Raw genomic sequence first — 22,551 nt, 5'->3', positions numbered from 1 at the left:
GATGCCTAATAATATTGAGATATTTATCATTACAACTCAAGTTATTTGTGACTTCAATGACCACTTTAAAGCATTTGAAATTATTAGTCATTTCGATAATTTTACTTGCTTTCCAATAACATCATTTTAAATATGTAAAATAAGTAATATTGTTCATATAAACAATAAAAGTTACATACCCAAAAGTTGGATTTAATAAATATTTAACTATGTATTGTAAATAAATATTTTTTTTTTTAAATAAAATGAAATTGTAAAAATAAACAATGAATTTCCACATTCTACCTTGCTCCTCTAATTGTATTGGGAGAAAATATCCCTTTTATTAGAGAAACTTTAGAATTGCTACAATATTTTTCAATATTATCTAACACAATAATAACTGAGTTGGAATAAACAATTTAAGATTAAGTAAACACGTGAATAAAAATTATGAAAAAGAAATTTTTTCACTCTAGTAAAAGATCAATTTTTATTTACAAAAAAAAATTTATTAGCAAAAAAATATATATTAATTACTTTATATTTTTGATGTGATTGCTCTATTATTATGAACATAAACATTTTTCTATTATTATACGCGTCATTCCCATAATATCATAGGAACCATTCCTATAATATTATAGGAACCATTCCCATAATATATTAAAGCTATTCCATTATCGTATAGGAGTGTTTCCAACAAACTATGGGTATGGTCCCCATAATGAGCATTGGATTAATACCTATAACGATCATTTTATTATAGGAACCATTCCCATAATTTTTGGACAAGTTCCTATAAATTTCTCTCCGTGTAGAACACAGATATTAATATTCTTATGTCAAAAAATTATTATATTTAATTGTTTATTTTAATGAATTCTTGAGTCAAAATATTCTTCCCAAGACACAGTTCTTATTTCTTTTCAATTTTTTCTGTCATTTCTTCTCAATATATTTCCCATTAATATTGAAAATATTTAGAATATAAAAATATATTAAAAAAAATTTTCAAATTCTTAAAACCAAAAAAGCGAACAATTTAAGCCATATGTCTTTTTAATTTTAGAAAATTTTTTTTCATTCCTAAGCTTAGAACATATTTTCAAAGCGATTGGCTAAAAAATGTTTTTCAGTCCTTTTAGCTTTGCAAAGCTTTCATAACCGTGACTTTTGGCATTTTAGAACGTGATATATTCAATAATAGTCTACAGAACACTAGCCTTTACCTTTACTCAACTAGTTACCTTTACAATATGAGAGTGTTGATAGAACTGGAGGTGTTACAAAGGATCCAGGGTTGAACGTCCTTTATAGTTTGCAGTTTATAGTTTATAGTGTTGGAGCGAGATAGACCAGCAGTGATTGGTTCAACTTAAAAGCCATAAAAGTGAAGCTATTTGTCCGAAGGGTTGATTGTCAAACTCATTGATCAGACCGCTAACTGATTGCTATGTCGCTAAACCACTTTATTGTTAACCGTTGTTGGTGTATTGTATCTTTATAATAATGTTGGTGATTAACTTTTGAATTAATATTTTCAGGGCTGCTGTTTCACCGGAGCGTTCTCATGTCGGGAAGTGCTTTGTCGCCTTGGGCGCTAGTCAGAGGCGCTGCTAATTACGCGATGCAAGTTGCTAAATATTTGAACTGCACTGGGGTGAGTTTTGTTTGCCGTGATTGTAGTTGAGATAATTGGGAACATAAACTTTAGGCAATTTTTTTTTTTTAATAAAAATTCGATTTTGAATTTTTGGAGAATATGCGCATTGAAAGCTTTGAAGATTTAAAATTTATCCGATCGCGCAATCGAAAATAAAGTAGAATTTCGCGGTCTATCGAACCGAATTGCTGCGAAACTCTATTTTATGGGTGTATAAATTTTTGTTTTGAGTCGCAGAAAGCTTTGATGATTTTGCGATGATATATTACAAAATTTTTAAAGTTTTTTGCACGCCTCATAGCACGAAGTGCGTGAAGTTGTGCTTTACAACTGACTTGTAAAGGTTATGCAATATTTTGATCGTCATATGCATCTATCAACAATATTACACTTACACAATAATATAAAAAGATGAACACCGAGAAAATACTTAAATTAAACCACCTTATATTTTCTAAAATCATTTAAGGAGATCCATGTACCCTACTAGTGTAAAGAATGTCTATAAGAAATAATACGTAGAAATACTTTTGTTATATATGCATCTTAAAATTAATTTTTAAATTAGTTGATAAAATTTTTGAGGAACTTTCCGAAAAATTTACTTATTAAATAATTATTAACATTTAATTGACTAATGAAATATATACCACTCTGAATTACCGGTATACATTTGACAATACCGCAAGAGTTCCCTAACTGTAAAATTTATTTATGTTTACTGTCTAACTAAAATGACTAAGATCTTCTAGCATTTTAAAAAACCGCGGTTACCTATGCGCCGGGTAACTGCGCAAGTGATGTTGCCATGTCAAATACAAGACTAAAAAAACGGAAGTTCCGAGTGATTTTTCATAAAAAATATAAAATATCTTCGTAATACGTTCGGAAAGCTACTTTTTTATTGTTTTAATCGAAAGCTTATTATTTTTCCAATCAAATTCAATGAAAATAATTTTTTTTTTAAATCGTTAATTGCATTAAATTCTTAACCAAATACACGGCTGGTGGAATCTCCATTTACTAACATGTAAAAATTACAATTTTAAACCTAATTATTTAATTAAATATCCCAGAACCTAATGTTTTTTAATTTTTAACTTCCCGTTAAGAAAATTAAAAATTTTCAAAAATCGGGAAGTTATTGGTTTCACCCCGTTTTTTGAAAATCGAGTTTTCAACGGATGTTGACGCTTTGAGGTCCTAGGAAGCCTCCCTAAAAAAAAACAGAAAAAAAATTAACTTGATTCAAGAGAAAATTCTTGAACTTAAAAATATAATTTTGAAGAGGGTAATTGTCTTGAATCAAGACGAAAAATTCTTGAATTAAGTAAAATTTCCTTGAATCAAGAAAAATTTTCTTAAATCAAGAATTTTTCTACTTAAACCAAGAATATTGAGCTCTTCAAAAATATATACTTGATTTAAGAACATTTTTTTTATTATGTACCAGATTCTTAGTTATAAAAAAAAAACTAACTGTCAGAAACTTTAAAAAAACTGACAATCTTTTAATGTATTTGTTTTGAGTTTAAAAAAAAATAAAAAAAAATTTTTAACCGTCTAATCTATCTATCTATCTATACTAATAAATGGAGAGCCATTTTTAACTTCCCGCTAAGAAAATTGAAAATTTTCAAAAATCGGGAAGTTATTGGTTTCACCCCGTTTTTCGAAAATCGAGTTTTCAACGGATGTTGACGTTTTGAGGTCCTAGGAAGCCTCCCCGAATGTTTCCGCGATGATGTCCGTACGTCTGTATGTGTGTGTGTGTGTGTGTGTGTGTGTGTGTGTGTGTGTGTGTGTGTGTGTGTGTGTGTGTGTGTGTGTACGGCCAAGGAAGTTTAAGTTTAAAAATTTTACTACTTCGCGTGGATCTCCTTAATTTAATGTTGCTATTTAAAAAAAAAAAGTTTCATAAAAAATTTTACTACTTCGCGTGGATCTCCTTAATTTAATGTTGCTATTTAAAAAAAAAAAGTTTCATAAAAAATTTTACGTGGACGTCCTGTTATCTCATTTCGAATATACCGATTATTCTCAAACAAATTGATATTTCGAGACCGAGCTTCTTTTTCTAATTTAAGAATTCGATGAACTACTGCCATATTTCATATCAGTAGCCTAGCTTACGTTTTTTTTTTTTATTTTAAATTTGTATTCAATTTTTAAATCGTGCTTTTAATTAATCTGTAAGAAATCACTTAATTATTTTTTTTTTAATTAATTACACAATTTATTTTTTCTTAAAAAATGAATGAACGTTATGAGGCGTGTACTTTTGGAATTTCCAAACTTTTTTTGCTTAGTTCAATTAAAAAAGGATCAATGTATGATATTTAGATTAATTAAAAATTCTAATGTGCTTTTATAGGATCAGATAGCAAAAAAAAATTCTGTATGAGTAAATAAATAACAAATTATAATTAAATTAATGAATTATTGGTTGATAATGAGCATTAATTAAAATAATGAATTATTGGTTTAAAATTAGTATTAATTAAAATAATGAAAATAATAAGCGCGTGTAAACTCATAATAAATAAATTTATCAACATGGTTATTTAACGGAAAACGTTTCAGCACGTAGTATGTCATCAGACGGAAAATGAACTAAATGGAAAACAGATACAATAATTAACGTCGCGTCAACTCTATTTCATAGTGACCTCGTTAAACTAGCGTGGATATCGCTTTGATTGAAGTTTTAGTGTTCATAGCATCCAAATAAAAGGATAAAAAATAACAATCTGTATGGCTATAAAATACGTGCTTGAAAAGTTTTATTTGATGGAGATAAACTATAAAATACTTTTATTGGTCTAAGCTGATCTATAAAATAATAAGCATGATATTGTATACAAGCGCAACAAGGCGAGAAAATTAAGTTATAGATAAAGTTTTTATCTATAAATAAAAGTTATTTATTTATTTGGATGGATTTGACAGGTAAGCCATGATCCCCAGTTGTTGCTTCAATGTCTGAGAGAAGTCCCACTGGAAAATCTCCTGTCTGTTCCTGTCCAGGGACTGGCTTTTGCCCCGGCCTTTGGTCCTAGTATCGACGGCGTTGTCATTGATCCTGGAGATCCCGAGGATTTGGACTATACGCTACAAGTTGACACTATCAATACACTCAATAATATTCTACTACGGAAGGATGTTGTTGCTAAATTGAGCAGGTATTTGCTGTTATTTAAATTTTTTTTAGTTCATTTTTATAGAAATTTTTTTATTTACTATCATAATAACTCATATTTGAAACATATAATCGTATGTCACCAATTTTATCCAGCCGAACACTGAATATTTTAATAATATTTAAAGTGGATGATTTTAAATCCTATAAATAGAAAATGAAAAAAAAATTAATTGATTAAAGAGAAATATTATTTCCAAGAAAATTACTTTTAAACCGGCTGTCTTTATTCAAGAATGTTTTGTTTTGAAATTTATCTTTTTTAACCCGTTCCCGGCTTGAAGTATCGGTGAGTCTAGATGTGAGTCGAGTGGGGATAGAGCCAATCAAAGTTCGTTGTAAGGCTGTATGAGTGAAAGTTTAGTTGTGGTAGTGTAGTCAAGCGTCCCCTTCTACCATTTTTCCGGCCCCCTCTCTAAAAAATAGACTATAGCTCTCTCATTTTAAGAATAAGACGTACGATTCAAATTGAGAGTTGGGATTCAAGGTCAACTGGGAAAGAGTTAAACCAAGAGAAATTTAAGGGGGTATTCCAGTGTAGAAGCACGAATTTGAGGTATTTTTTCGGGTGCTATAAATAAAAAACAAAAAATATTTTTACCATCCATTTTTTTATCAGGCGTTTATTAATGTTTTGAGAATACAAAAAAATAAAAAAAGTCAAAAAATACAAAACTGAAAAATTTATATAGTGTTGAAGTGGGGGGGGGGGGATACAACAAAAATGACGCGCCAATCTTGTCACGATTGCGAGCTTTCTAATGATCTGAAACAAAATAATAAAAAAGATTATTAATTTATATAAATGCTGCTATCGTACTAACTAAGAAAAAGTGGAAAAAAAAATTTTTACTATTTTTAAAAAATTCAGAAAGATCCAAAAAAATTGAAAAAAATTTATAATTTTTTCGGACAGCCGTAATTTAACAAAAAAAAATTAAGGAATAATAATTTTCAACCAAAAATTTGTTCTTTTCAATTCTTATTTATTTAAAATCAAAATATTAAATAAAATTTGAATAATAAATAATTTAAAAACTTTTTTTTTTAATGTGAAGCTAAAACTAAGAAAACATTAGCATTGTCTCTTTCGTACTTTATGTACAACTTAAAGAGATCCCTTTATACACTGGTTGTATCTGGTTTAGCGGTAACGAAATGGTTTATATCTCTGGTAATATCTGGGTTCGAGCCTAAGTGCCCGATGCAACCTTTTGATTTTTTTTTTTTACATTTAATTACAAAAAATAATTAATATTATCAATTTGTACTTTTTTTTAAACATTTAATTATCATGTACAGTTAAAAAATAGTTTTACTAAAAATCACAAATTTCAACTGAAGCCCTGCGAAGTGGATAATTGACAGCCAGCTGAAAATAACAAAGCTGTTTGCTGTTAATTAATATTTCTTCTTTCGCGTCAGTTAAAAAATTTTTTTTTAAATTCTCCTTGTAGCTCATCATAATCATAAAAGCTTGATATTACATAAACCGGTTAGATATTTAATTTAAAATCAAAGAAATTTTTCATCGCGAGCTTAAATGAGTAAGATCAGATTTTTTTTTTGGGAAAAAAAACATTTTCCTCAGTGGCTAGAAAAGTAAATATAGGGTAGAAGCGCAGTAAGAAGATGTATATTACATGGTAAACATATTTGATCACATATGCTCTAAGTGAATATATATGATCATATGTATGGTGACATATTTCATATAAGGTCACAGATGCTTCATGTGTATTCACATATTTCATATAGGGTCACATATGGGGCATTCCATAGTGACTGGTGGGACATTTGACTCTAGAATTCCATCAATTATAAACTATAATTATGTGACTGAAACTTATACTATAGTAAAATTTATCTTATAATATAGAAGAATAACTAATTAACAACATCCCTTTGTCAATAACCTCGATTACTTTTTAAGTTTCTCGTAATTATCATTTGACTGAGTGTGACTGGTGGGACATCGAAAAATCCTTCTTTCTTACCAAAGGTATACTTAAAGTCGAATTTCAGTTCGACCACTAAACTTTTAAAAAATACTTCTCTCTCAATACAAAATTTATCTTACAAACATTCAATATTATGAAGAATTAGACTGATTACCTACGTAGAAACAATTAAAAAAATTTTTTTTATTGTGACTAGTGGGACAGGCATTTGTAATTGGTGGGACAAGTTCAAAATGTGTACATGAAGTTGTTTATTAAAAAGACTTTTATATTATTTCAACCTTAGAAACATTATTGTTTATATATTTAACTATAAATTATTTAGGATAATTAAAAAAAAACTAATTAAAAAACACTAATAAAGGATTTAGCATGCTGACAACACGATCTTGATAAACTTAGGTGTTAATTAATAACGAACATAAAAAAATTTGTTCTTAAAACTTCAATAATAAATATGTCAGTTAATAACAAACATAAAATGATTTTTTTCTTAAAACTATTAAAACAACATTTTTCTTAAAACTATTAAAACAACATTTGACCCGGATATATAAGTTAGTACAGCTAAAAAATTACTAGGAGAGAAAAATCGATTTTCTTATTGATTAAAAAAAATTTTCTTTACAAATTAGTAAAATATAAACTTTTAATAATAAATTAGGACTAAATTAGAATGAATTAGAGAAAATTTTTAATTTTAGTCATTTTCCCATTTCGCATGGAATGCCCCATGTACTATATTTATCTTATGAATGTATCATCATCCTCACATAAGCTTCATATACGAATCATACATAGAAAAAAAATTGACTTGATTCAAGAGAAAAATTCTTGATCCAAGAAAATAATTTTGAAGATCTTCGTTGTTTTGAATCAAGACGAAAAATTTTTTTATCAAGTAAAATTTACTTAAAACAAGAAGAATTTCTTTGTTTAAAAATTTTTCTATTTAAATCAAGAAGATGAAGTTCTTCAAAATTGTTTACTTGATTCAAGTAAATTTTTTTTTCTGTGTATATAATCATAATCATACATGCTTTATATATGGTCAAATATTCTATATATGGCCACATATACTTTATATGCTTCATATATGATCACATATATGATCAATTTATAACATATACTTCATATATGGTTTATATGCGCCATATAATGTCACACATGATCATATCTACATCAACATACTTATATATGCTTCATATATTTTTGTATATTATTATCATATAATAATTATTGTCACTGTTACCTTAAATTTTCACTACAGAATTTTTCTTCCATTACACTTCAATAAATTTATAATTATTTATTAATTAATTTTTACTAAAATTTTTTTTTTATAATCAAAATGTATTGAAAGTTTTTTTTACAATTAACGTTTATTGAAATATTTTTTCTCTAATAAAAATTTATTAGAGTAACACTTAATGAATGTTTACTTAAAAAAAAAAAAAAAATATTATCAGAACTCACCGGCTTATCCATTAATAAAATCGGAAAAATTCATTTTAGTATCAAATAAATACGTTTGAAATAACGAATTGTTGGATAAACTTGGAAATATTCGTAGGGAGAGAAAAAATTTAATTAATAAATAAATTCCACCAAATAATTCGAATTTAATTACTCGGTTTTTACTAATTTAATTACTCGGAATTTTTACTCGGTAAAAATTTATCTCACTTAAATTTAAAATCAAATGAAATTAAAAAAAAAAAGTCAAAATAAAATATCATCAGCTCCCTAAAAATTGCAGCAATTAGTATGAAAATTCACTTGAAAATTTCTTACCACGAAATAAAATCATACGAGATCAAATACGAATATTGAATGGCATTAATTTAATATTTAGTATTAGGGTAAGCGCTGAAATTCCCTATCTGAGAATAAAAGTAGAACGGGTGGATAGGCATGTGTATAAAGTGAGAAAATAGAGTAAGCTAAATAAAGAGTAGTCGCATAAAAGGTAAAAATAAAAAGTAGTGGTTTAATGCCGGAGCCAGCATACCAGCTAGCAGCACAAGTAGTATTCAGAAGTGGTTAGAAAGCTATCGTAAAAGTTAATAAGCTCTATTACACGGAGAAAATGTCTCCGGGTAGTAGGTAAACGAAACAGAAATTAGCCACGAGCTTTTGCGAAAACTGAATATCCCATAGAGCTAGAGACGACTGAATGCTTAACTAAGGCTATTCAACTAACCGGGAAAAGCTAAATCTACTATACAGACAATGGAATGTTTTTTATTCTATTTTATTATTTGTTGTTGTTTTTGTTTCTGGTTTTGTTATGCTATTATGATCTACTTTTTATCTGCTGCACGATAAAACATAAAAACGGATATTATAAGCTGTTGTAATTTTTTAATTTTTCATTAGAGCATTGTTTGTGTTTCTCTAAATGAAATAACAATAAAAAATTATTGATTTAATAAATATATTTTCTTCAAAAACATTATTTAGTTATTGGTTGTGTTTTACAAAATAAAGTAAATTTTTCAAAGCAATCTAATCAAATATAATATCAGAAAAGTCTTTTTTAAGGAGATCCAAGTACCCTTCTAGTGTAAAAAATGTCTATAAAAAAATAATACGTAGAAATGCTTTTGTTATGCATCTTAAAATAAATTTTTTAATTAACTAATAACATTTTTGAGGAAATTTCCGACAAATTTACTCACTAAATAATTATTAACATTTAATTGACTAATGAAAAATATAGCACTCTGAAATACTGGTATACACTTGACAACACCGCAAGAGTTCCCTAACCTTAAAATTTATTTATGCTTACTGTCTAACTAAAATTACTACACTAGGAAAAAAGTATTTTGATAATCTCAATAATTGGTATTTTGATGATCAAGTATTGTGATTATCAAAATAATATAAGTTAGTTCAAGACCTATACTCTGCGCAGTAAACTATAATATATGCGCTGTCACTGCCGTCGACGTTTTAACACTAACAGTCAGTTTATTTGATTTATGCACTGGTAAAAATAGAATTCAACTAATATTTATTATATTAGCTTAATAAAAAAATTTATTATTACACTTTTAATTTTAATTTTAATTTGTTTTATTAGCTTTATAAGTCAATTGATTTGTGCTAGTAAAGTGAGGTTATAAACATCTAATAGTCTGTTACATTGGTATACTGATAATCAGTATAACTAGGTATTGTGATAATCAGTATACTTATTGTGATAATCAAAATACCACGTATTCTTAGTAGTACAATACCAAGTATTCTGATTATCAAAAAAAAATATCCTTAGTAGCAAAATACTTTTTTCTCAGTGTGAGACCAGATTTAAATTTGCGCGCGTAAGCGCGCGCTTGACTATAAAATTTGCATATATTTTCATGCTTATGATATATTCGACCAATCACGTTACGAATAGTTTGCTTACATGATATATTTTCATATGTTTCATCTAAATTATAAGAGTGGACTAGAATTTAATTTGCGCGCGCAAGCGCGCGCCTCATATTTGTTGTCATGATATATTTATGTGTCGTTTATGTATATTATATCCACAGATTCGGTAGAATCTGGCGCCAAGTTCCGTTCAAATCCGTTGTAAACGGAGCGCCAGACTACCGACTGTGTTTACTGTAAGCAGAACGGTATTTTGAGGTTACAAAATTTTATTTAATTCTACGGTACTTCTTGTTCCTAAATTTTATATTATAACAGTAATTCATGCTTTATTTTACTGATATTAATTAATTATATTCAATTATAATAATTAATTTACTTGAAATTATTAAATTTTATCAACACAAACTATAGCAAGCTCAAAAATTTCGATCCTGACTTTTTTTCTATGTAAAAAGTGACATGCCATAGACTAAATAATTCGAGAATGCATGGTAATCTTCCAATAGATGGGAAACTACAGTTAAAAAAATACATTTCACAGCTTGCATCTACATCCGCCAGGGTGCGCTGGAATTGTTTTTTCATAAACTGTAGCTTCAAAAGGATAGTTTGCTATAAAAAATGCAGCCAACGCGAGATTTAAGTTGGTACCAATTGTAAATTTTTATTATAATTACAAAAAATACTAAAATCCGAACAAAAACAGTTTCACTGTAAAAAAAATCACGCCAAGTCCACGTTCATAAGACTATTAGAAAAAAAAATTCCTTATTTCTTTACAAAAAGATATAAAATAAAAAAATTAAAAAATCCAAGTAACCGATATGATTGTATTTGATTTTCGGAAATTAAAAAAAATTTTATTGTAAATTTAAAAATTAAAAAAAAAATTTTGGAACGTACTTGGTGTGCGTCATTGTGTATTTCAATTTTTTTAAAGTCCTAGTAAATAGATTTTACGAATTTCATTAAAAGTAAAATATTTTGCAACCACGCACACTAAATACGTTCCAAAATTTTTTTTTTAATTTTTAAATTTACAATAAATTTTTTTTTAATTTCCGAAAATCAAATACAATCATATCGGTTATTTGGATTTTTTAATTTTTTTATTTTATATCTTTTTGTAAAGAAATAAGGAATTTTTTTTTCTAATAGTATAATAGGGCGTGATTTTTTTTACAGTGAAACTGTTTTTGTTCGGATTCACTTTTAATCAATCAGAATGAGAATAAATATTTTCAACCAATCACATCACGAATAAATTGGTTTCACATACATTTCATCTCAATTTTATTATGGGATTCTTCAATTTTTGAGTAAACTGTCATAAATATGAACCGTATAATAGCCTTTACTGTGTCTCTTCCATACCTTATGTACAACTTAAAGAGAACTGTAACTACGCATTAGCGTCTGGTATAGCGGTAACGTCCCAGTCAGATTCCATCGTGGACTGCGTTAGAGCCTTAGTGTCAGGCGCAATGTTTTGTTTTTTTTTTTTTTTTTTTTTTTCCAACATTTTATTACAATATAAAGTTAAAAAATAGTTTGATAAAAATCCGATTTTCAACTGAAGCCCTGCGAAGCGGATATTTGACAGCTAGTTGAAAATAACAAAGCTGTTTGCTGTTAATTAATATTTCTTCTTTCGCGTTAGTTAAAAATTGTTATAAAAAATTCTTATTGCAGCTCATCATAAACATAAAAGCTTGATATTACATAAACCGGTTAGATATTTAATTTAGAGTCAAAGAAATTTTTCATCGCAAGCTTAAATAAATATAATCAGATTTTTTTTTTTTCTATTTGGAAGAAAAAAATTTCCTCAGTGACTAGAAAAGTAAATATAGCGTAGAAGCGCAGTAAGAAGATGTATATTACATGTTATACGTCTATCTTATTTAAAAGAGTAAACAGGGCAGACTAACTAGCCCAAAGGCAAAAAATCTGAATAAAATTTATAAAAAAATAAAAAGTAACTTTTTTTTAAACACTGAAGTAATGCTCAAAGTACGAAAAAGGTAAAGGGCGAAAAGTACTTTTAGCTTACGCGAGTATGCAAAATTACATGAATACGCTTGCAGAAAAAATGAAAAAAAAATTCCGCTTTAATTATGCAAATTTTTTATTTACATTTTTAAAAATTATCAAAGGCGTTCATTATTCCAAAGGATATTTTTTTCGTTTAATAAAAAAACCCTGCTCCGAACTATGTTATTTAATAATGATAAAAAATTTGATTAATTTTATAAATATCATGATATTATTATGAATTATTATTTTGAGGCTTGAGTGTAGAATATCTCGAGCTAACGCACACGGAATTCACGAGTATGCCTTCATGAGTATGAGTAATTATCCATAAGTTTCGTTACGTGACGCACGGCACCCCGAATTAATTTAAGCACCGCGAGTTTTGTAATTAATATATAATGAGGTTCATACCATTTGTAATTTATTTCTGTTAAATGACAAGCTTTGTCATACCCTCATTATCACATCTCAATAAGCCGACAGCCAGCTAAAATTCATTTTATTAATTTTAATTATTATTACATATACTAATTATATTTATGTGATTGTTATTTACACTGTTTTATTACGTTTAATTCGTTGAACTTTAACTTTTGAATTATTTCCTCATTTTTACACTAATTATCATCTGGAGGAATTATTGATATAGATTATAATTATTATAATATTTTATGTTATTAATTAGGAACGTTTTAATTGCGTGTAATAAATTTTTTAATATTATTATGCAAATTATTGCTAATTATCGCGGAATTTAAGTCGGTAGAGTGTGTTAATTATTCACTTTTGTATAATTATAAAATTTTGGTTAATGAAAAAAAAAAATTAGATTATTAAATAAAATTATTATGGTTGAAATTTAAATGAATACAAGTTTTATAAATTGATGAAAAAATTAACTTGATTTAGAAAAAAAAAAAATTAACCACTCGTGAAAAAATTTTCATATTTTATTTATTTATTTATTTTATGTGTTTATTTATTTTATTTATTCCTCTATTTATTGGATATTTTAAATTACTTTATTTGCTTGTTTATTTATTTATTTATTTTATTTATTTATTCCGGTATAAAATTCTACAGAGCCGTGTAAACTTCTGGGCGTAGAACCAATACAAATAATAATTTAAATCATACACTTGTAATGCTGATAATTATTGATAATACACAGCAAAACCAACAATAAATACAAAAAAACTTTTTTTCAACAATTTCTTACAACAATTAAAATTTTTCAAATTTTTTTTTGGTTTGTTGAAAGAATAAATTGACACATAATACGAATTTTTGGTGCTAGTAAATTTATTAATTTTTGAGTCAAAAAAATTTTTTTTTTATCCAAAACATTTCATAATTTATTTATTTATAACATCTTTACTTAGTAATTATAATTAAATATAATTTAAACACTGTAAAAAATATTAACTTGATTCGAGAGATTTTTGTCTAGTCAATTTTTTTTTAATGATTCATTTCGTGATAAAAAGAACGATATTAAAAACAAAATTATTTTAGTTGATAAAGGGGCATTCCATAGTGACTGGTGGGACATTTGACTCTGGAATTCCATCAATTATAAACTATAATTATGTGACTGAAACTTATACCATAGTAAAATTTATCTCATAATATAGAAGAATAACTAATTAACAACATCCCTTTGTCAAAAACCTCGATTACTTTTTAAGTTTCTCGTAATTATCATTTGAGTGAGTGTGACTGGTGGGACGAAGAAAAATCCTTCTCTCTTACCAAAGGTATACTTAAAGTCGAATTTCAGTTCGACCACTAAACTTTTAAAAAATACTTCTCTCTCAATACAAAATTTATCCTACAAACATTCAATATTATGAAGAATTAGACTGATTACCTAAGTAGAAACAATTAAAAAAATTTTTTTTATTGTGACTGGTGGGACAGGCATTTGTGACTGGTGGGACAAGTTCAAAATGTCTACATAAAGTTGTTTATTAAAAAGACTTTTATATTATTTCAACCTTAGAAACATTATTGTTTATATATTTAACTATAAATTATTTAGGATAATTAAAAAACACAAATAAAGGATTTAGCATGCTGACAACACGATCTTGATAAACTTCGGTGTTTAATTAATAAATTAAACTTTAGTGTTAATTAATAACGAACATAAAAAAATTTGTTCTTAAAACTATAATAATAAATATGTTAGTTAATAACAAACATAAAATGAATTTGTTCTTAAAACTATTAAAACAACATTTGACCCGGATACAAGTTAGTACGGCTGAAAAGTTACTAGGAAAGAAAAATTGATTTTCTTATTGATTAAAAAAAATTTTCCTTACAAATTAGTAAAATATAAACTTTCAATAATAAATTAGGACTAAATTAGAATAAATTAGAGAAATTTTTGTCACTTTTCCATTTCGCATGGAATGCCCCTAAAGTTTACTTGTTGTTAGTTTTTTTATATATTTATACATCGGTGAATGTTTTTATTACCCGCGTGTACCTTTTATGGTAAAATCGATAATCTATTTAAAAATAGATCAGACTTTTATTAAAACTAAAAACAAGGGGATGATATGAATCTTCGATTACGGAAGCAGAAAAACCAAAAAGTAACCAAATATTTTTTATTAAAATTTTATTAAACTCAGTAGAATTATTTATTGACAAATTTTTTTATCTTCTCCGTGATTGATGAAAGGACGATTTTTTTACCCGTAAAATAGCGTTGATTTATTTCTACCGGATATGAAAAGCGCTTGCGTAAATTACAAATACTGTATCAAAGGATATACGCCAGTGAAAACTCATTACCCGGTTTGCGTGCTGTACATATATTTGCGCGTATATAAAAGAAAATCAAACCGTTTTTGTAAATACTTTAAAAATAAAAGTACAAAGCTTGAAATTCATTAACTGACTGTTAGAAAACAAACGTAAAACTAAATACTCCTTTAGGTTCACAAATATTTGTTTAATTCTCTCTGGCGACATTAAAAAGATGCATTTTTTTCTGATTAATGTTTACTCTTTTCAGATACGATCTCATGGTTGGGGTAGTCCGAACAGAGTCATATTTTTCGCTGACCTCTGACGACTCCCTGTATGGATTGGAGGCTGATCGTCGTACAAAAATATTGCGCGAGTTTGTTAGAAATACATACACATACCATCAACCGGAAATATTAGCGACAATTATTAATGAGTATACTGACTGGGAAAGACCTGTACAACATCCTGCAAGTATAAGGTAAATTATTTAATACACGGAAAGATTAGAACCCGACTGGTTCGTGTTTTGCACCAGACTCACTCGTGTGCGGCGTCAGAGTGGTTATTATGCACGGATTCTGGTGCAGCACCCGACTGAGTTTTGTGCAGAACACGAGTAAGTCATGTGCGCACACGACTCAGTCTGGTGCGCACACGACTCTTTATGGTGTGCACACGACTCAGTCTGGTGTAAACTAATTTTTCTTCCATTTTTTCTTGCACACGACTGAGTCTGGTGCAGAACACGAACCAGTCGGGTTCTAATCTTTCCGTGTAATTATTATGATTGATAATAATTACTGTTAATATTATAACTATTACACAGAAAAAAAAATAACTTAAAGTAGTTGTCGTCGTTAAGGCATACCGTCAGAAAATTCTAAATTTTTGTATACTTATTAAGGACATGATGATACAATTAGGGTAGCGCGGGGCTAATTGATCGTAGGGGCAAGTTGTGCAATCGAAATATCTCGAAAACTAAGCAACTTACAACAAAAGTGTAAATGGTGAAAAGAAAGGGTTACGAGAGGAGAACACATCGCGCGAAAGTCAACTGCTGTCCGATGTTTAGACTAACTGACAAAACGTTTTCGTTTTTTTTTGCGTCAAAAAAAAAAAACAGGTCTTTAGAATTTTTCTCCTACACTCGCTTAAAAATGCTATTTCGTGATCACGAATGTATTCAAAGATGACTTAATGTTTGCCCTTTCGATTATATATGATTGTTAATTTTTAATTCTTATCATTCTTTTATAACCTAACTTTTATTTTGTTGCCTCAATTGGGGCTAGTTGAGCAAGGCGCTGACTGCGTGTTAAACCAGCCCTACTAGATTTTCAATATTGAAAAATGAAATTTTTCTTCACTGAATTAATAATTATCAATTGATTTGTACATGTGATGATTTAATATAATATGTAAAAATTAAAATAACTCATATTGAAATTATATTAATAAATATATAACATAATTATAATTAATATTGTTATGTTTATAATTATTTTTATAATCATAATTATACGTATGTAGAATTATAATAAATTAAATATTTGCTTGTTAATTACAATTTTATTTTGTTTTCATATCATTCTATACAGTCATTCTGTCTATTTTAGCCATTGCACAACTAACCTCATACCCATGCTCTAAACTAGCCTCACTAGTGGGGCACGTTGAGCAATTTGGAGCGCTCGCGTATTTCCGGGAATAACTTGAAAATTTTGACTCGGATCGTTTTTGTGTCGCTAGATCTTTTGAAGAAGACTAAATTACGAACCTATCAGTATATGACTTGATTAAATCCGATACATCGTCTTAAAGTTATGGAAGGTCGAACCAAAAAGTGATCAACTAGCCCCGCCCTACCCTACCCTTAAAATTTGAAGTCGATTGATCACCTATAACCCGAGATGAATTCAATTCAAAATAGGATATTTAACATTGATTGCTTACGCTCTCTGCAGTTATGTACACAGAAAAAAAATTAACTTGATTCAAGAGAAAATTCTTGAACCAAAAATATAATTTTGAAGAGGGTAATTGTCTTGAATCAAGACGAAAAATTCTTGAATTAAGTAAAATTTCCTTGAATCAAGAAAAATTTTCTTAAATCAAGAATTTTTCTACTTAAACCAAGAATATTGAGCTCTTCAAAAATATATACTTGATTTAAGAACATTTTTTTTATTATGTACCAGATTCTTAGTTATAGAAAAAAAACTAACTGTCAGAAACTTTAAAAAAACTGACAATCTTTAAATGTATTTGTTTTGAGTTTAAAAAAAAATAAAAAAAAATTTTTAACCGTCTAATCTATCTATCTATACACACCTAATAATACAAGGAAAATGTATACAATAATAATACAATAAAATGTATACAATAATAATACAAGGAAAATGTTCACTTAAACCTAGTTATTTCTTTTTGTATTATTATTATTATTACCTAAAAAAAAATTCTTAATTTATAATTATAGTTTATAATTATAAAATAAATTTTTAAAAATAAATAAACGACAATAATAATAATAATAATAAACTATAAAGTTCGAATTTTAATTACCGGCAAAAGAACTTTTGTACAGTACCAGTTAACTCGCGATTCATTTCAAAGTGACGCTCTTATTCACTCTCAAACTCTTCATGAGCGTCAATTAAATTGAAAAACTTTTTCATCTAGCATCACCGGGGCTTTATACTTTTATATATTATTATTATTATTATCATTTTTTATTGTTATTATTATTATTATAATCATTATTCACTCTATTTACTTAGCCGTTTTTATTATCGCCATTCAAAAGCAATCATGTGAATTAATTACTAGAAACAATAATCAATTGTCGCGTAATTAAATTGCCATTTATCGGACATTCACGATCAATTATCGATAATTGACATTAATTGTAAATATAATGATACAATAAATAGTGATACCGGATTAATTTATTTTATTTTATTTATTTCAGAGACGAAACTTTAGAAGCGTTGGGTGATGCGAATACAGTAGCACCAGCAACTAAAACCGTCGATCTTCATAGTCAATCTCACAGAAATTCTTATTTGTATGTTTTTGATTACCAAACTAAATTTGGAGATTATGTCCAGGTATTTATACTTTTTTATTAAATTAATTATAATTAAAAATGAATATTAAAAATATTTATTATTTTTTTTCTTGAATTTTTACTTAATTGAAAATTCTTTTAGAAAAAAACTTCAAGACTAGATATTAAATCAATATAATTAATTTTTTTTCATTTTATAAACTTTAGAACATACCCGACATTATAAAGCAATTTTTACTCTTTTTAACAGTTTTACCTCAACCTCAAAAACCGACGTAACTTACCAGAAGGCTATAAATAACTTAAAAAAGCTTTTACTCAATAAAGTTGAAAATAAAAATACTTCGCTAGTTATTTATTTGCAAATTATTAAAATAAAGTTACATAGGGTAAAAGCCCCAATTATTGACGGGGGTCTAAATATTGACACCCTAAATTATTTTTAAATACATTAAATTATCTGTAATAAGAATAACGATCAAATAAATTTTTATTAAATTCTAATTAATTAAAAAATTGAAAAAAATCACATTCAGTTCAAAATATTAAATATTAATTATTAAAAAAAAATAAAGTTAGCACCAGTTCATCAAATCAGCTTACGAGCATCTATTTTCTTAACAACTTTGGTTAGAAAAGCATTTTTTTTAACTGCCGAGTTTAAATTAATTTTTTCATGTAATTATATGATCTATGTTTTTTTTTAATTAACAATATATGAAATATTTATAAAATTAAATAATCGAAATTAATTGTATGCTTTATGATAGTTAAATAATGTGAGTCAATAACTAATTCATAATTTTTATGGTGAATCCCATATTGACAGCCAGTCTACAGCGCTATGACGCCTTTTTTTAAGTATAAAATACGTTATATACGCGATTATATTCAAGGCTTTTAAATGTCAAATAACTCGGCGTGTTTTAGTGTTAAATAAGTTTTTAAATAAATTGTTATATTTTTCATAATAATTATTCATTCATAGAAATTATTATTAATTAACTTTAATAATATTGATTACTTTATATCAAGTTTTTGATAAATAACAATATAACCAAATGATTCGACGCATGTGCAGTAGGGGCGTCAATAATTGGAATTACGGTACGTCAATATTTAGATCAATCAGTTTTTTAACCCGTCAATAATTGGTGTATCCAGACCGAACAAAAACAGTTTCACTGTAAAAAGTCGCACCAAGTCCACGTTCATAAGACTATTAGGAAAAAAAATTTTTTTTCTTTACAAAAGATACAAAATAAAAAAATTAAAAATCCGAGTAACCGATATGATTGTTTATGATTTTCGGAAATTAAAAAATTTTTTGTAAATTTAAAAATTAAAAAATTTTAGAACGTATTTAGTGTGCGCGGTTGCAAAATATTTTACTTTTAATGAAATTCGTAAAATCTATTTACTAGGACTTTAAAAAATTGAAATACACAATGACGCACACCAAGTAACGTTCTAAAATTTTTTAATTTTTAAATTTACAAAAAATTTTTTAATTTCCGAAAATCATAAACAATCATATCGGTTACTCGGATTTTTAATTTTTTATTTTGTATCTTTTGTAAAGAAAAAAAATTTTTTTCCTAATAGTCTTATGAACGTGGACTTGGTGCGACTTTTTACAGTGAAACTGTTTTTGTTCGGATTTTAGTATTTTTGTAATTATAATGAAAATTTACAATTGATAACAACTTAAATCTCGTGTTGACTGCATTTTTACTGCAAACTATCCCTTAAAGCTACAGTTTATGTAGATGTAATTCCAGTGCACCCTGGCGGCCATAGATGCAAGCTATGAATCACTTTTACTGTAGTTGCGTGTCTATAGGAAGGATTACTACACATTTTTATTTTATCTAGTCTGTGGCGCTGATATTCCCCATCGAAAAAGTCAGGATCGAAATTTCTGGGCTTACTATAGTTTGTGCTGATAAAATTTAATAATTTTAAGTGAATTAAGTGTTATAATTGATTATAATTAATTAATATCAGTAAAATAAAGTATAAATTACTTTTTATAATATATTATTTTGGAAAAAGGAGAACCATATAATTAAATAAAATTTTGCAACCTCGAAATACCGTTCTGCTTACCGTAAACACGGTCGGTAGTCTGGCGCTCCGTTTACAACGGATTTTAACGGAACTTGGCGCCAGATTCTACAGAATCTGTGGAATCATATATTTAATTATTTAAAATTAATTAGTAAATATCACTGATTATCATTTTAAAAAAAGAAATTGATTAGTTAAAACATTACTGAAGACATTACCACAAACAAAATTCATCGATATTTATATTTGATTGCTTAAAAAAAATGAAATCATAACTTTGTCTCTTATAGCGTCAATAATTGGGGCTTTTACCTTATATAATTAAGTTAACGTGACTTTTTAGCGTGACTTATGCGCACAAATATAGCAGAATAGTTGTAAAACAACTTTTAGGTTTATTTGGTCATAAAAATATAAAAAATTCAATATTTCTTCCCTCAAATCAGCGCACAAAAAGCAATAAACGCAGTATATCAATAATTAGATGGTAATTTCACAAATTTTGCAATTTGTTTAAAATTAATCTACTAATTACTCAGCTTTGGAATCAATATTTCATTTAATTATCTTGGATCGCCCGTTAAATTATTATTGTAAACATTTTCAATTAATCAACTGAAATTAATTAAGCAATCAGAATATTTTATATTGATCATTCAAAATTAAATTGTTTTACATTAGTCATTTGAAATTAATTATTTCAAATTATCGATAGACTATTTAATTATAAGTAACATTGATTTCAATTAATTATTGAAAATTAAATTGACATCATAAAACATGTAAACATTTTTCTAATAATATAGTAAAAGCTACATAACTAAATATTATAAATACGCGAATTACGAATTTATGATTTATAAAAGTTTGGCTTAATTATTTTTGATTTTTTTAATTACAATATACACAACTTGGGTATTTTTGGAATATATTTTAAAATTAATTCAATCACAGGATCAATTTATAACTATTTAATAAAAATGTGATGGAAAAAAATTATCGAACAAAAAAAATCGAAATTGACTATCTCAAAAAAAATGTATAAAATCGTAAAAAGACAAAAATTCACGTCAAGATTTATTTGATGATTTCAAAATTAACTATGAAAATTCCTTTTAAATTAAAAATATATTCGTCATAAAATTTTCCTTATTCTCTTAATTTTATGGATTAATATTTGAAAAATAAAGATGTTGATTAATACGTAAAAAAATAAATAAATAAACAAAATTTATCTAGCACGAATTTTTAATCTATTTAAAACTACGTCGAAAACTTATAATAAATTTACTATCTTAAAACAGCATACAATGAAAAAAAAAAAAAAAAGAAGATAGAGAAAAATTATTGAACCAAAAAAATTATTTCAAAGAGTTTCATTGTTTTCAATCAAGACAAAGAACTTTTAAATCAAATAAAATTTTACTTAAATCAAGAAAATTTTCTTAGTTGAAGAATTTTTCTCTCTAATCAAGTTAATTTTTTTTTTTTTTTTTTTTAGTGTATCAAACCTTTAAAAAGCACAAGTTTTAGTCACAAATTTTCCAATTACACTAAATTTAACCACAAAAAAACCCATTTTATCACATAAAAATACAGAGAAAAAAATTTTCCTTACTCTTTTAATGACATAATAATATAATATTATACGGAAAGAAATTTTCTTTAAAAATTACGGTTAAATTTACTGTAATCGTAGAACATAATGCGGCCCTTTTATATATTACCATTTTTGAAATAAAAATTACGAAAAAATTCATTTATTTTATGGTAGACTATTTTACGATGACTACGGTAAAATTTATTGAAAAAAAGTCAAAAATTATCTCACTTACCGACAAATGATTAGGCCGTGCCATCTATTCCACGATTACCGTGAATTTAATGGTAATTTTCAAAGAAAATTTCTTCCAGTGTACCAATTAACAATCAAAAGAAATAAAAAAAAAAAAAAGTTTGGAAAATCCAAAAGTGCGCGACTCATAATACTCATTTAATTATGAAATATTAATAAAATAGAAAGTGTGAAAAAAATATAAGGTAAAAGCCCCAATAGATGATCACGTACCAGTATATGATCACTCCATGTATCTGTATATCTATATTCACAAATATAGGTATACAAATACATGGAGTGATCATATGCTGGTACATGATCATCTATTGGGGCTTTTACCTTATAAAACAGCTAAAATAGCACGATAATGCGTACGTGTCTCTAGTGGGATAAATGTACACAAAATATATAGATATACAGTCTTCTGGTTTTTGTTTTATTTTATTAATTGTACACAAACAACACTGAATTACCTAGCCATTCGCATTCGGTGACCTACAATTCTCCCAAAGAATTAAAAAAAAAAAAATTTAACTCAATTAATGCATTTTTTCGCAAGTTACAGTGTTTCCGGAGTTT

The 22,551-nt window shown here is 26.9% G+C and overlaps 1 protein-coding gene across 2 annotated transcripts in view; it reads left to right on the top strand.

Annotated features, from left to right (window-relative positions):
* The window catches only part of LOC123262632 (neuroligin-4, Y-linked), a 338,434-nt gene that overhangs the window by 297,936 nt on the left and 17,947 nt on the right, over positions 1-22,551 (top strand). For both annotated transcript variants that reach the window (XM_044724914.1, XM_044724913.1), the window contains exons 5-8: positions 1,527-1,642; positions 4,595-4,827; positions 15,258-15,470; positions 17,967-18,105. In XM_044724914.1, coding sequence (XP_044580849.1) covers positions 1,527-1,642; positions 4,595-4,827; positions 15,258-15,470; positions 17,967-18,105 — 701 coding nt within the window. The remainder of the gene's footprint in view (positions 1-1,526; positions 1,643-4,594; positions 4,828-15,257; positions 15,471-17,966; positions 18,106-22,551) is intronic.

This window comes from Cotesia glomerata, linkage group LG4 (genome assembly GCF_020080835.1).
Source record: "Cotesia glomerata isolate CgM1 linkage group LG4, MPM_Cglom_v2.3, whole genome shotgun sequence".
NCBI lineage: Eukaryota > Metazoa > Arthropoda > Insecta > Hymenoptera > Braconidae > Cotesia > Cotesia glomerata.
The sequence above is the reverse complement of the archived record's forward strand: the minus strand, read 5'-3'. Positions and strand labels throughout refer to the sequence as shown.